The sequence below is a fragment of the Amblyraja radiata genome, chromosome 33, assembly GCF_010909765.2.
Source record: "Amblyraja radiata isolate CabotCenter1 chromosome 33, sAmbRad1.1.pri, whole genome shotgun sequence".
Classification (NCBI taxonomy): Eukaryota; Metazoa; Chordata; class Chondrichthyes; order Rajiformes; family Rajidae; genus Amblyraja; species Amblyraja radiata.
The window spans coordinates 78,181-91,564 of record NC_045988.1 but is presented as its reverse complement, the minus strand read 5'-3'; the positions used below and the strand labels follow the sequence as shown (position 1 = coordinate 91,564).

Sequence of the window (13,384 nt, the reverse complement as noted above, 5' to 3'; positions counted from 1 at the left end):
CAGGTGTAGAGGTGTAGGCAGATACAATAGTAGGATTTCAGAAGCTTTTGGATATCACATGAATGTGCAATAAATGGGGGGATATGAATCATGTGTAGGCAAAAGTGATTAGTATAATTTGGCATCATGTTTAGCTCACATATCATGGGCCGAAGGACCTGTTTCTATGTGTACTGTTCCATGTTTTATGCATTAATTATTGCTTAGACAAAAAGTATCAATTAAGGAAGAGCCATAGGAAGCAACAGACAGGAGGTAGAATAAAAGTTGGCACTTCAGAACAAGAGAGACAAAAAGGTTTCAGCAAGATTGATGTGTTTCTGGAATGCGAGAATAAATACCCACCAATCTAATTATACAAAGAAATCCCCAAAATTTGAAATAAAAGTCAACTAATGGTAAACCTCTTGTTGCAATAAATTACTTGTTCTGATAACTATCGGATACCTACGCGGAGTATGATTTGAAAAGTATTTATTTTTTAATTCCATAAAATAAGGTTTTCTGAACATATTGCTGCAATATTCTACAAATGTAATCAACATCAGTGGATCAAAATGGTATTGCCTACAAGTTAAATATATATTTCTTGAATGCATGAGACATTAATCATTTAATTTCAGCCAGCGCTGCTGCTCTTCGCTCTGTGTTCTGAAACAAAGCTCGGATCAAATTCTTTGCCTCAATTGGAGAAAATTCTGCTGCAAATGGTCCTTTCCCATCGGTCCACCTAAACTCAAGATTGAAGAAAGTTAAAAAAATTATGAACTTCAAATGAGCTACAAGCTAAAAATGTCTTCAAATTGGCTTTAAATGTAATTGCAGTTGCTGTATTTTTAACCTGGGTGCCAGATTAATCAAAAGCTAATATATAGTTCTGTTACAACCTGGCATATCAATATTTAAAAGATAGACACAAAAAGCTGGAGTAACTCAGTGAAACTGGTAGCATCTCTGGAGAGATGGAATGGGTGACCCAATTTTTATCTTATAGAATTTTTTTAGGATGTAACTAGTAGAGTGGATAAGGGAGAACCAGTGGATTTGTTATATCTGGACTTTCAGAAGGCTTTCGACAAAGTCCCACATAAGAGATTAGTATGCAAACTTAAAGCACACGGTATTGGGGGTTCAGTATTGATGTGGATAGAGAACTGGCTGGCAGACAGGAAGCAAAGAGTAGGAGTAAACGGGACCTTTTCAGAATGGCAGGCAGTGACTAGTGGGGTACCGCAAGGCTCAGTGCTGGGACCCCAGCTATTTACAATATATATTAATGATCTGGATGAGGGAATTGAATGCAACATCTCCAAGTTTGCGGATGACACGAAGCTGGGGGGCAGTGTTAGTTGTGAGGATGCTAGGAGGCTGCAAGGTGACTTGGATAGGTTGGGTGAGTGGGCAAATGTATGGTAGATGCAGTATAATGTGGATAAATGTGAGGTTATCCACTTTGGTGGCAAAAACAGGAAAGTAGACTTTTATCTGAATGGTGGCCGATTAGGAAAAGGGGAGATGCAATGAGACCTGGGTGTCATGGTACACCAGTCATTGAAAGTAGGCATGCAGGTGCAGCAGGCAGTGAAGAAAGCGAATGGTATGTTAGCATTCATAGCAAAAGGATTTGAGTATAGGAGCAGGGAGGTTCTACTGCAGTTGTACAGGGTCTTGGTGAGACCACACCTGGAGTATTGCGTACAGTTTTGGTCTCCTAATCTGACGAAAGACATTCTTGCCATAGAGGGAGTACAGAGAAGGTTCACCAGACTGATTCCTGGGATGGCAGGACTTTCATATGACGAAAGACTGGATAGACTCGGTTTGTACACGCTAGAATTTAGAAGATTGAGGGGGGATCTTATAGAAACTTACAAAATTCTTAAGGGGTTGGACAGGCTAGGTGCAGGAAGATTATTCCCGATGTTGGGGAAGTCCAGAACAAGGGGTCACAGTTTAAGGATAAGAGGGAAGTATTTTAGGACCGAGATGAGAAAATCATTTTTTACACAGAGTGGTGAATCTGTGGAATTCTCTGCCACAGAAGGTAGTTGAGGCCAGTTCATTGGCTAGATTTAAGAGGGAGTTAGATGTGGCCCTTGTGGCTAAAGTGATCAGGGGGTATGGAGAGAAGGCAGGTACGGGATATTGATTTGGATGATCAGCCATGATCATATTGAATGGCGGTGCAGGCTCGAAGGGCCGAATGGCCTACCCCTGCACCTATTTTTTATGTTTCTATGTTTCTAAAGTCACCCATTCCAACTCTCCAGAGATGTTGCCTGTCCCGCTGAGTTAGTCCAGCTTATTGTGCCTATCTATGGTTTAAACCAGCATCTGCAGTTCCTTCTTACACATATCAATATTTCATCAGTTACAAAATATTAAACCAAGATCCCATCTAACGTTCACATACAGAAACCAAAATCCCCACAGCAATGTTGAGGACATGAGCCCAATTCTTCATGAACCTTGCCTGGTGTCAATATTAATATCCAAAAGGACCAATGTCATACTTGAGCCTTTGTCCAACAACATTCCTATCAAAAAAAAACCTTCACTTGTATCCACTTATTACCACACACACACACACACAAAGCAGGGTCCAAACCCAAAACATCACCCATCCATGTTCTCAAGAGATGCTGCTTGTGTATTTTTTATTAATGCTGCCAAGGAGAAAATGACCAATTGCTAATTTGGCAAATTCAGCTAATCTAAAGAACCAACTTTTATTTAGGAGTTCGGGAAGAATAATCTCAGGAGAATATTGATTTAATGAGACTTAACAAAATCTAATGCCATATCCTTTACTAAAAGAATGATTTGATTTCATCCTGTAGCCTGCTTGTAGTCGAGGATCATACATACCTGTCCAACAGCTCCTGCAGATTAGCCTGAAGAACCATCATTAGCTCTTGGAATTTCAGCCACTTTGGCACATAAATTGGTATCTCTTCCTGAAATGTTTTGTTCTTGCTTTCTTCAAGTAATGGTTGAAAAATTCCAGGCCCCTCTTCAAGTATAGTTCTACATAATGCATAAAGGCCATCAGCACTTTCTGAGGTGATGTCCTACAAGACACAAGGGACAGACTATTAAGAAAAGCGGTCAATAGAAAACTAATTGTAGAAAATCGGTGTTCACATGACATTCAGATCAAAATCTTTTTATGAGTACGATATTATTTTTGCAATTATAAAACACCAATTTGTCAAGAGCATGATTTGTATCTATTCTAAAGGCACACAAAGTGACATGTCCACACTGAGGTTGCACAAAACGTGGTGAATTTAAATTCCAACCGCTAAGAGTGGGTTGCTGTGAACCGGCTCCATACAGGGGTCGGCTGGTTCAACGCCAACATGCATTGCTGGGGGCTGCGTTCATCAGCAGCCTGCATGTGTGGAGCAGACCAACAAACAGCGCAGCATGTCATTTTCGACTGCGCTGTCCTCCGACTGGGTAGACCTCACGGCCCTCGACAATAGCACATTGAACTGGCTACAGCGCCTAGAGGGAATTACATAATTTCTGCTGCCTCAAACGCAAGAAGACATCAATCTGGAATTTAAATACCAGTAAGAACGATGATAAGCACTGAAGTATTAGAATTGGAAACGACCATCTAGTTTGTTTAGGTCCTTCATGGAAGGAAATCTGCCTTGCTGTCCCAATTTGGCCTTGAGTATCTCAACCAACCAACATGATCATCCCTAATGAAAATTAGAGAGGCAATAAATGCCACAACATCTAGTCTTTGATTGGTATTACAAAAAACTCTCCCCATTTCATTTTCCATTACCTCCAGCATTGTGATTTTGTTCACAATATCTGTAATTGCTGTATTAAGCAAAGTACCCAAAGCTTTGCAATATATGTGAACTGGAAGTACATCTTGCCAAACTTTGCCCAGCCGCTTCAACTGATGGATCACCTGTCGGAACAAAAAACAAATTCTGTTAGTGGTTAGAATAGAACCCAAATCAATTATCAGGTTAGATTAATGGAACAGTGTTAATAATGACATCACAATAGCATCTAATTTACAAAAACTGCCAGTTTCATTGTGGGGGAGGTGGGGGGGGAAACAGGGTGAGCGTTGACGAGTCACAATGGGGGCCGGGGGAGCCGGGGCAGAGGCAGAGGGGGGCAGAGGGAAACATAGAAAATAGGTGCAGGAGGAGGCCATTCGACCCTTCGAGCCAGCATCGCCATTCATTGTGATCATGGCTGATCGTCCCCTATCAATAACCCGTGCCTGCCTTCTCCCCATATCCCTCGACTCCAAACTAGCCCCTAGAGCTCTATCTAACTCTCTCTTAAATCCATCCAGTGATTTGGCCTCCACTGCCCTCTGTGGCAGGGAATTCCATAAATTCACAACTCTCTGGGTGAAAACGTTTTTTTCTCACCTCAGTCTTAAATGACCTCCCCTTTATTCTAAGTGTGGCTCCTGGTTCTGGACTCGCCCAACATTGGGAACATTTTTCCTGCATCTAGCTTGTCCAGTCCTTTTATAATTTTATATGTTTCTATAAGATCCCCCTCATCCTTCTAAACTCCAGTGAATACAAGCCTAGTCTTTTTAATCTTGCCTCATATGACAGTCCCGCCATCCCAGGGATCAATCTCGTGAACCTACGCTGCACTGTCTCAATCACAAGGATGTCCTTCCTCAAATTAGGAGACCAAAACTCTACACAATACTACAGATGTGGTCTCACCAGAGCCCTATACAACTGCAGAAGAACCTCTTTACTGCTACACTGAAATCCTCTTGTTATGAAGGCCAACATTCCATTAGCTTTCTTCACTGCCTGCTGTACCTGTAGGCCAACTTTCAGTGACCAGTGTACGAGGACGCCCAGGTCTTGCTGCACTTCCCCCTTACCTAACCTAACCTCATTGAGATAATAATCTGCCCCCTTGTTTTTGCCGTCAAAGTGGGTAACCTCACATTTATCTAAAATATACTGCATCTGCCACGCATCTGCCCACTCACTCAACCTGTCCAGGTCACCCTGCAACCTCCTAACATCCTCTTCACAATTCACACTGCCACCCAGCTTTGTGTCATCCGCAAACTTGCTAGTGTTGCTCCTAATTCCCTCTTCCAAATCATTAATATATATGGTAAACAGTTGCGGCCCCAACACCGAGCCTTGCGGCACTCCACTCGCCACTGCCTGCCATTCTGAAAAGGACCCGTTCACTCCAACCAATTTTCTATCCACGTCAACACCCTACCCCCAATACCATGTGCTCTAATTTTAGTCACCAGTCTCCTGTGCGGGATCTTATCAAAGGCTTTCTGAAAGTCTAGATACACTACATCGGCACCCCTTCATCCATTTTACTTGTCACATCCTCAAAAAATTCCAGAAGATTAGTCAAGCATGATTTCCCTTTCATAAATCCATGTTGACTTGGACTAATCCTTTTACTGATATCCAAATGCCCCATTATTACATCTTTAATAATTGACTCCAGCATCTTTCCCACCACCAGGGAGAGGGAGGCGGAGTGAGGGGAGTGAGAAGGGGGAGGGGGAAGGAAGAGGGAGGAAGAGGGAGGGGGAGAGAGAGGAGGAGGGGAGGGGAGGGAGAGGGAAGGAGAGCAACTTGCAAATGGAGAAAAAAAAATGTCTAACCTGTCGGACCGCTTTGTTTGCAGCTGAGTAATTATCAGCATCCTCCAGACTTGATAGATTTCTCGCAGTTGATAACCTTTCCAATAACTCGTCTCTCTGCGTACGCAACTGTGCCAAAAAACATTCTGTACCTGGCAGGGAAAAGTAATGCTGTTTTAAATGCAGGTTTAAAAAAATGTTTTATAAAGTTGGTCAGATTTTAAACACAACCACTGTTCTTCAATTTATATGCATTTCATAGACTGTTACAATATGCCAGCTTTTAATTTATAATTGATTTAATTTTGATATCACACCCTAAATTCATCGTGCCAATTGGGATGTACTTTGACACGATGAAATGAGATTAATTCAACCAGTGCACAGGTTACTTTGCAATTAAAAAAAATTCAAGTTCTTTATACAATGATAGAAGTCTAATTACATTCCAAAAAAATGAGTAGTAGGACTAATATTAATCAGTATTTACAACACATCCAATTTTCTCCTCTGCTGCAGCAATTCAATTCTTTGGCTTCCATTTATCGCCTCATACTCATAACATAGAATCTTCAACAAAAAATGACCCGTTAGAGCACTGCATCTACACTCGGCAATGTCACAAATACAAGTCAGGGCAAGTAGAAAAAAGGAAAGATTTCAAAGGAGGCAGTAAAAACATACCAAACCAGGCAACTGTTACCCATCTACCAATATTTGGTGTGTAGAACTGTACGCTGAGAGCTCCAGTCTTAAAGAATGGGTGAATGAATATGCAGTTGCATGTCACTTCTGAGAGCTAGGGTCAATTTGTTGTATAACCACTCAATTACCTTCTCTGGCAGCTTGTTCCATACACCAACCACCCCTTATGTGAAAAAATTACCATTCAGATTCCTATTAAATCCTTTTCCCTTCACCTTAAATCTACGTCCTCTGGCTCTTGATTCCCCGACTCTGGGCAAGAGACTGTGCGATCACCTGATCTATTCCTCTCACGATTTTATCTAAGATCACCCCTCATCCCCAGCCTGCTCAACCTCTCCCTATAGCTCAGACCCTCAACCCCTGGCAACATCCCCATAAATCATCTCTGCACCCTTTCCAACTTGGCATCTTTCCGATAACATGGTTCCCAGAACTGAACACAATACTATAAATGTGGAATCACAAACGTCTTATATAACTGCAACATGACCTCCCAACTTTTATACTTAATACTCTGATCAATGATGGTCAATGTGCCAAAAGCCTTTTTGACCAACCCTATCTACCTTTGATGCCACCATCATGTAAATATGTACCTGCACTCCTAGATCCCTCTGCTCTACAACACTTCCCCAAGCCCTACCATTCACTGTGTAGGCTATATTTGCTTGTACGGCATTGCAAGAATTGCTGATTAGTAATAATATAATTAACTTACCAAAATGCAACACCACACATTTCTCTTTTTTAAATTCCATCAACCAATCCACAGCTCACATAGACAACCATCTACACTAACTACAATACCACCCATTTTTGTGTCATCTGCAAACTTTCTAATCATGCCCAGCACTGAACCCTGAGGCACAGCACTAGTCACAGGCCTCCAGTCCAAGAAGCAACCTTCCACCATCATCCACTGCTTCCTTCCATGAAGCTAATTTTCTATCCATTTAACTATCTCTCCTTGGATCCCATGCAATCTAACCTTCCAGAGTAGCCTACCATGTGGAAACTTGTCGAATGCTTTGCTATAGTCAATATATGACGGAGCTGCGGGTCCGAGGAGTGAGGGGACCGCCCGGAGCCTCGGCATCGGCACCGGCGGCGGCGGAGCTGCGGGTCTGAGGATGGCGGTGCAGCGCTGGAACGCCATTGCGGGACGGGCGGTGCCTTGCCTGGGTCGCCGCGCTGGAACTCCGGTGAGCTGGGACCGGCGTTAAAAACATCGCGGAGCTGCAGCGCTGAAACTTTCCATCGGGAGCCTGGGATCTCGCGACGAGATCGCCAGTTGAGCTCCATTTGGCGCGGCCTTGTCGGCTCTGGAAGCCACGGTCTCGAGTAGGGAGGCGGCCGTTCCAGGGTTCCCAGGCCGCTGGGAGGACTCTCCTGACGCCGGAACATCATCACCCGGCGAGGACGGCCTGGAACATCGGGCCTCCGTAGAGGCAACTGTGGAGGCCTCAATAGGCCCGACTATGGGTGGACATTGGGGATGGGACTGGACTTTGTGCCTTCCCCCATAATGGGAACCATTGTGGGGGGATGTTTTTTATGTTAAAGCTATTTATTATTGTTATGTTTGTATTCCTTTTTTAATGTGCTGCATTGGCAAAAAGAATTTCACTACATCTAGGTGTATGTGACAATAAATCAACCTTTGAACCTATATACAACATCTACAGCTGTGCCCGCAACCTTTTTGATCACATCTTCAAAAAACTCAATTAGGATGGACTCTGAGCAGAACAGCAATGCTTTAACCAACAGCAGCACATAACAATAATTCAGGACACAGCTAAACATCATACAGTGCCCTCCATAATGTTTGGGACAAAGACCCATCATTTATTTATTTGCTTCTGTACTGTAAAAAAAATCACATGTGGTTAAAGTGCATATTGTCAGATTTTATTACAACCCCTTTTTATACATATTGGTATGTATAAAAGTAGAATATTTACAGCTGTGTAAAATTACCAAGTAGAAATTACAGCTGTGTTTATACATTGTTCCCCCATTTCAGGGCACCATAATGTTTAGGACATGTGGCTTCACAGGTGTTTGAAATTGCTCAGGTGTGTTTAATTGCCTCCTTAAGGCAGGCATAAGAGAGTTCTTTGCACATAGTTTTTCCTCCAGTCTTTCCATCACCTTTGAAAACCTTTATTGCTGTTCATCAACATGAGGACCAAATTTGTGCCAATGAGAGTCAAAGAAGCCATTATGAGACTGAGAAACAAGAATAAAACTGTTGGAGACATCAGCCAAACCTTCGGCTTGCCAAAATCAAGTGTTTGGAACATCATTAAGAAGAAAGAGAGCACTGGTGAACTTACTAATCGCAAAGGGCCTGGCAGGACAAGGAAGACCCCCACAGCTGATGACAGAAGAATTCACTCTATAATAAAGAAAAATCCCCAAACACCTGTCCGACTGATCAGAAACACTCTTCAGGTGTGGATTTGTCAATGACCACTGCCCGCAGAAGACTTCATGAACAGAAATACAGAGGCTACACTGCAAAATGCAAACCACTGGTTAGCCGTAAAAATAGGATGACAAGGTTACAGTTTGCCAAGTAGTTAAAAGAGCAACCACAGTTCTGGAAAAAGGTCTTGTGGACAGATGAGACGAAGATTAACATATCAGAGTGATGGCAAGAGCAAAGTATGGAGGAGAGAAGGAACTACCCAAGATCCAAAGCATATCATCTCATCTGTGAAACCCTGTGGTGAGGATGTTATGGCCTGGGCATGTATGGCTGCTGAAGGTACTGGCTCACTTATCTTCATCTCCTATCTGTTCAAGTTCAAACAAATGCCTCAAAAGTCATTGGCCGGTGGTTCATTCTACAGCAAGACAATGATCCCAAACAGTTTGTTTAAGAAGGAACTGCAGATGCTGGAAAATCAAAGGTAGACAAAAGTGCTGGAGAAACTCAGCGGGTGCAGCAGCATCTATGGAGCGAAGGAACGTTTCGGGCCGAAACCCTTCTTCAGACTGATGTAGGGTGGGTTGGGGGGGGGGAGAAGAAAGGAGAAAGGAAGAGGAGGAGCCTGAGGGCTGAGGGGGAGCTGAGAAGGGGAGGAGACAGCAAGGGCTACCGGAAATTGGGGCAGTCAATGTTTATGCCGCTAGGGTGCAAACTGCCCAAGCGTAGTATGAGGTGCTGCTCCTCCAATTACCGGTGGTGCTCACTCTGGCCATGGAGGAGGCCCAGGACAGAATGGTCGGATTCGGAATGGGGAGTTGAAGTGCTGAGCCACCGGGAGATCAGGTTGGTTAATGCAGACCAAGCGTTTCTCCAGCACTTTTGTCTACCAATGATCCCAAACATACTGTTAAAGCAACAAAGGAGTTTTACAAAGCTAAAAAATGGTCTTGAGTGGCCAAATCAATCACTTGATCTGAACCCAATTGAGCATACCTTTTATACATGCAAGAGAAAACTGAAGGAGACTAGCCCCCAAAACAAACATAAGCTAAAGATGGCTGCAATACAGGCCTGGGAGAGCATCACCAGAGAAGACACCCAGCAACTGTCTACTTCTATGTCATGTCGTTACACTTTTCCAAGCCACTGCATAACACAGGCTCTGGCACGTGGGTTGAAAACCTTGAGATCTTCTGGTTTGCAGGGCTCTGGGAGGAGGGGGCAGGTAAGTAGGTTCTTCATAGTTTGGGTTGTCTCCCCGCAGTTACATTCAGTTGGTCAATCATTGTTGTACCCCCACTTCTGCATGAGGGCTTTGCACCGTCCGACCTGTGTTCTGAGGCGGTTGAGGCAGAGCCAGACTGACCATATCTCTTTCTCTCCCAATTGAAGGGATCCCTCAGGGTATAGTGTCAATGCGTGGGGTTTTGATTGTAGCGGTGTCACCCAAGTATCTATCCTACAGGTGTGGGGGTTATCATCCAGGGGTTGAACTGCATGTAGGAAGCTATTTCTGGATTTTAACCTCTGGATGTGTTGGATGAGTGGGTGACAAGGGTCATCCTCCTGCTTGCTGCGTTCCACTTTTGAGGATATTGCTCTCTTGATTGTAGGGGGTACAATACCACACAGCAGCAGGCACGTGCCGTCAGGGTACGCAAGGTAGACACTGTCTACCCTGACTAAAATTATGAAATGGCAATTATTAAATATAAATAGTAAAGGCATGGGAGAATTATGCCTATCTAAGAGATCGATTGGTTTTTCAAATATGGATTATCATTATTTTAAGAGTATCTTTGGAAACAAAGAGTGAAGAATGGAGTTTGTGTACCAACAATGTGGTAAGTACATTTCTTGGTGCTTTATGTTTTTAAATAGCGTATTTCCTGGGGTGGGTGGGGGAAGCGAGAGCTCCTTTCACAGTGTTTGGGGAGTCTGGCCCGGGTTAAATTGCGGGGAGGGCAGGAGCACTGTGAAGGAGGGGATTGGGGTCAGTAACCCACTTGCGATGCTCCGGGCATGAAGCCAACGCATTGTGGCCAGGGAGGGAATTAGCTCGGGTGGCTGCGAGTGGCCACCGGGAGCGGACAGCCTCTTCTGCCGGTCCCCGCTCACCTCAGGCAGTGCTCTCCGTCTGAAAACCTCTCTCCTCTCCGGCCTCACTCATGGCAGCCGCATCCCGCAAATCCTTAGCTTCCGACAGCGCGCTCAAGGGACCAGTTGAAGTTACTTGGCTGACGGAATTTAAGGATTTGCGGGAAGCGGCTGACATGAGCGAAGCCAGCGAGCTGCAGGTGAGATGCTCAGACGGAGAGCACTGCCAGAGGTGAGTGGGCCGGCAGAAGGCGCTGAAGTGGCAGCCGGTTCTGCTGTCGGGTCCCGGCGGCTGCCCGCAGTCACCCGAGCTGCTTCCTTCCCCGGAAGTGGTGGCCAGTTCTGCTGTCCGTGCCCGGAGCGCTGCGGCGAGTGAGTGACGTGATCTCTGACCCCCTCCTTCTCAACACTCCTGCCCTCCCCGTATCTTTAACTCCTGGCACAAACTCTCCACACGATGTGAAAGGAACTCTCCCTCCAATTGGTCCCTTGAATTCGTATTGTCATTCAATAAGATGACTACTGATTCAACGTCCCGGTGTGCTCCCGTTTTTCTCCACCATCCCTCCACCCGCCTTCATCCTCCGTCCCCCGCACATTCAATTACAAAATGAAGGAGATTTAGAAGCCTTGGGAAAATTGAATTGTTACTTATTTTTACTGAGAGAACAATCTGCGTATGCACGGTTTAAGATTTTTTTTTAAAGCCGACTGACTGCCTACCTTGAGTAATTACTCACGGCACGTGCCTGCACAGCAGGTACAGGTCGTCATATTGTGTGAGTTTGAGGCAGCCAAAGATGGTTCTGCATGCTGCTTTTAGCACTGGATCCAACTACTTGGCGTGTGAAGAATGTCCCCAGAATGGTGTAGACATATTCGGCTGCTGATTAGCATAGTGCAAGGGCAGTACTCCGGAAGGTTCCTGGATCTGATCCCCATTTAGAGTTGGCCAGCTTTCTCAGTGTGTTATCTTTGCTTTTGTCTTGCTGACATGGTCTTTGTAGCTCCTGGGTAACTCCTAGGTATATGGGTTTGGCTGAGTAGGCTAGACCCTTCCCATACTAGTGAACAGTTAATTTGCAGTTTGCAGCACGGTTCCCGAGGTGGAAGGTGCTAATTTTTGTCTTGTCTGCATTTGCCCGTAAATGATTTAGGGCGTAGTAGTTGCTAAGGCCATCTAACACTTCAGTGAGGGACTTCTCAAGTTCTGCGAAGGACTGACATTGAGATGCAATACAGAGGTCATCAGCATACAGGAAGCTCCTGGTACTTGGGTGGATGGATTGGTTATTGGTGTAAATGTTGAAAAGCAGAGGGGCAAGACACTGCTTTGAGAAAGCCCATTCTTTTGTCTGCACCATCTGCTGCGATCACCCCTGAGGTCCACAAAGAAGCGTCTGCTCTCCAGCATATTTTGGATCAGAGCTGTCAGACTTGTATCCTTTATGTTCTTGGATAGCTTTTGCACCAATGGTTGACTGTATCAAAGGCCGCTGACAGGTCTACAAAAGAGTTACCAGTGCTAAGTCCTTTCTCATATGTATTCTCAATTAATTGGGTCAGATTCAGGAGCTGGCTTGTGCAGGACTTTCCAGGTCTGAAGCCTGCTTGTTCAGGAACTTGTTCACTGCTGGTCCGTGATGGGGCCCAGACAATTCAAGAGTAGCCTCTCAAATAATTTATGGATCAGGGCAGGGAGATGGGTCGGAGGTTCTTGGGGTCGGCTGGATCTTTTCCAGGCTTCAGTATAGTCACTATCTTTGCTCGTCTCCACATCTTTGGTAGCTTGTTAATTCTGAGACAACTGTTTGATTAGGTCAAGAAACCATTGCTTGGTGACTTGTCCTGGGTGTTTGACTTGTTCACATAGAATGTCATCGAGTCCAGCTGCTTTGTTGTTCTTCATTACTTAGATGCCAAGGAGGAGTTAACCCATGGTGAAGGGTCTGGCAAGGTTAGTATCCCCTGGTTAGCAACAGGTGATGTCCATGAATCGCAGACTTCAAGCAGTCGTTGCATGCAAAGGATATGCAACAAAATACTAAACATGACTACATTCATTTACATGACATTGCTGTGTCCCAAACATAATGGTGCCCTGAAATGGGGGGACTATGTATAAACACTGATGTAATTTCTGCATGATGAAACCAAAATAAAAATGGCCTTTATTAAAATCTGACAATGTGCACTTTATAGACAATAGGTGCAGGAGTAGGCCATTCGGCCCTTCGAGCCAGCACCGCCATTCGATGTGATCATGGCTGATTATCCCCAATCAGTACCCCGTTCCTGCCTTCTCCCCATATCCCCTGACTCTGCTATCTTTAAGAGTCCTATCTAGCTCTCTCTTGAAAGTATCCAGAGAATCGGCCTCCACTGCCCTCCCAAGGCAGAGAATTCCAGACTCATAATTCTCTGTGTGAAAAAGTGTTTCCTCATCTCCGTTCTAAATGGCTTACTCCTTATTCTTAAACTGTGGCCCCAACATCGGGAACCACATCATTTTT

The 13,384-nt window shown here is 44.6% G+C and overlaps 1 protein-coding gene across 7 annotated transcripts in view; it reads right to left on the bottom strand.

The window, feature by feature from the left end:
- Positions 1 to 457: 457 nt before the first annotated feature.
- zw10 (zw10 kinetochore protein) overlaps positions 458 to 13,384 on the bottom strand; it is a 62,444-nt gene continuing 49,517 nt past the window's right edge. For all 7 annotated transcript variants that reach the window (XM_033049934.1, XM_033049928.1, XM_033049929.1 and 4 more), the window contains 4 exons: positions 5,651 to 5,781; positions 3,803 to 3,934; positions 2,869 to 3,071; positions 458 to 730 (listed from right to left, as the gene is read on the bottom strand). In XM_033049934.1, coding sequence (XP_032905825.1) covers positions 610 to 730; positions 2,869 to 3,071; positions 3,803 to 3,934; positions 5,651 to 5,781 — 587 coding nt within the window. In that variant the 3' untranslated portion in view covers positions 458 to 609. The remainder of the gene's footprint in view (positions 731 to 2,868; positions 3,072 to 3,802; positions 3,935 to 5,650; positions 5,782 to 13,384) is intronic.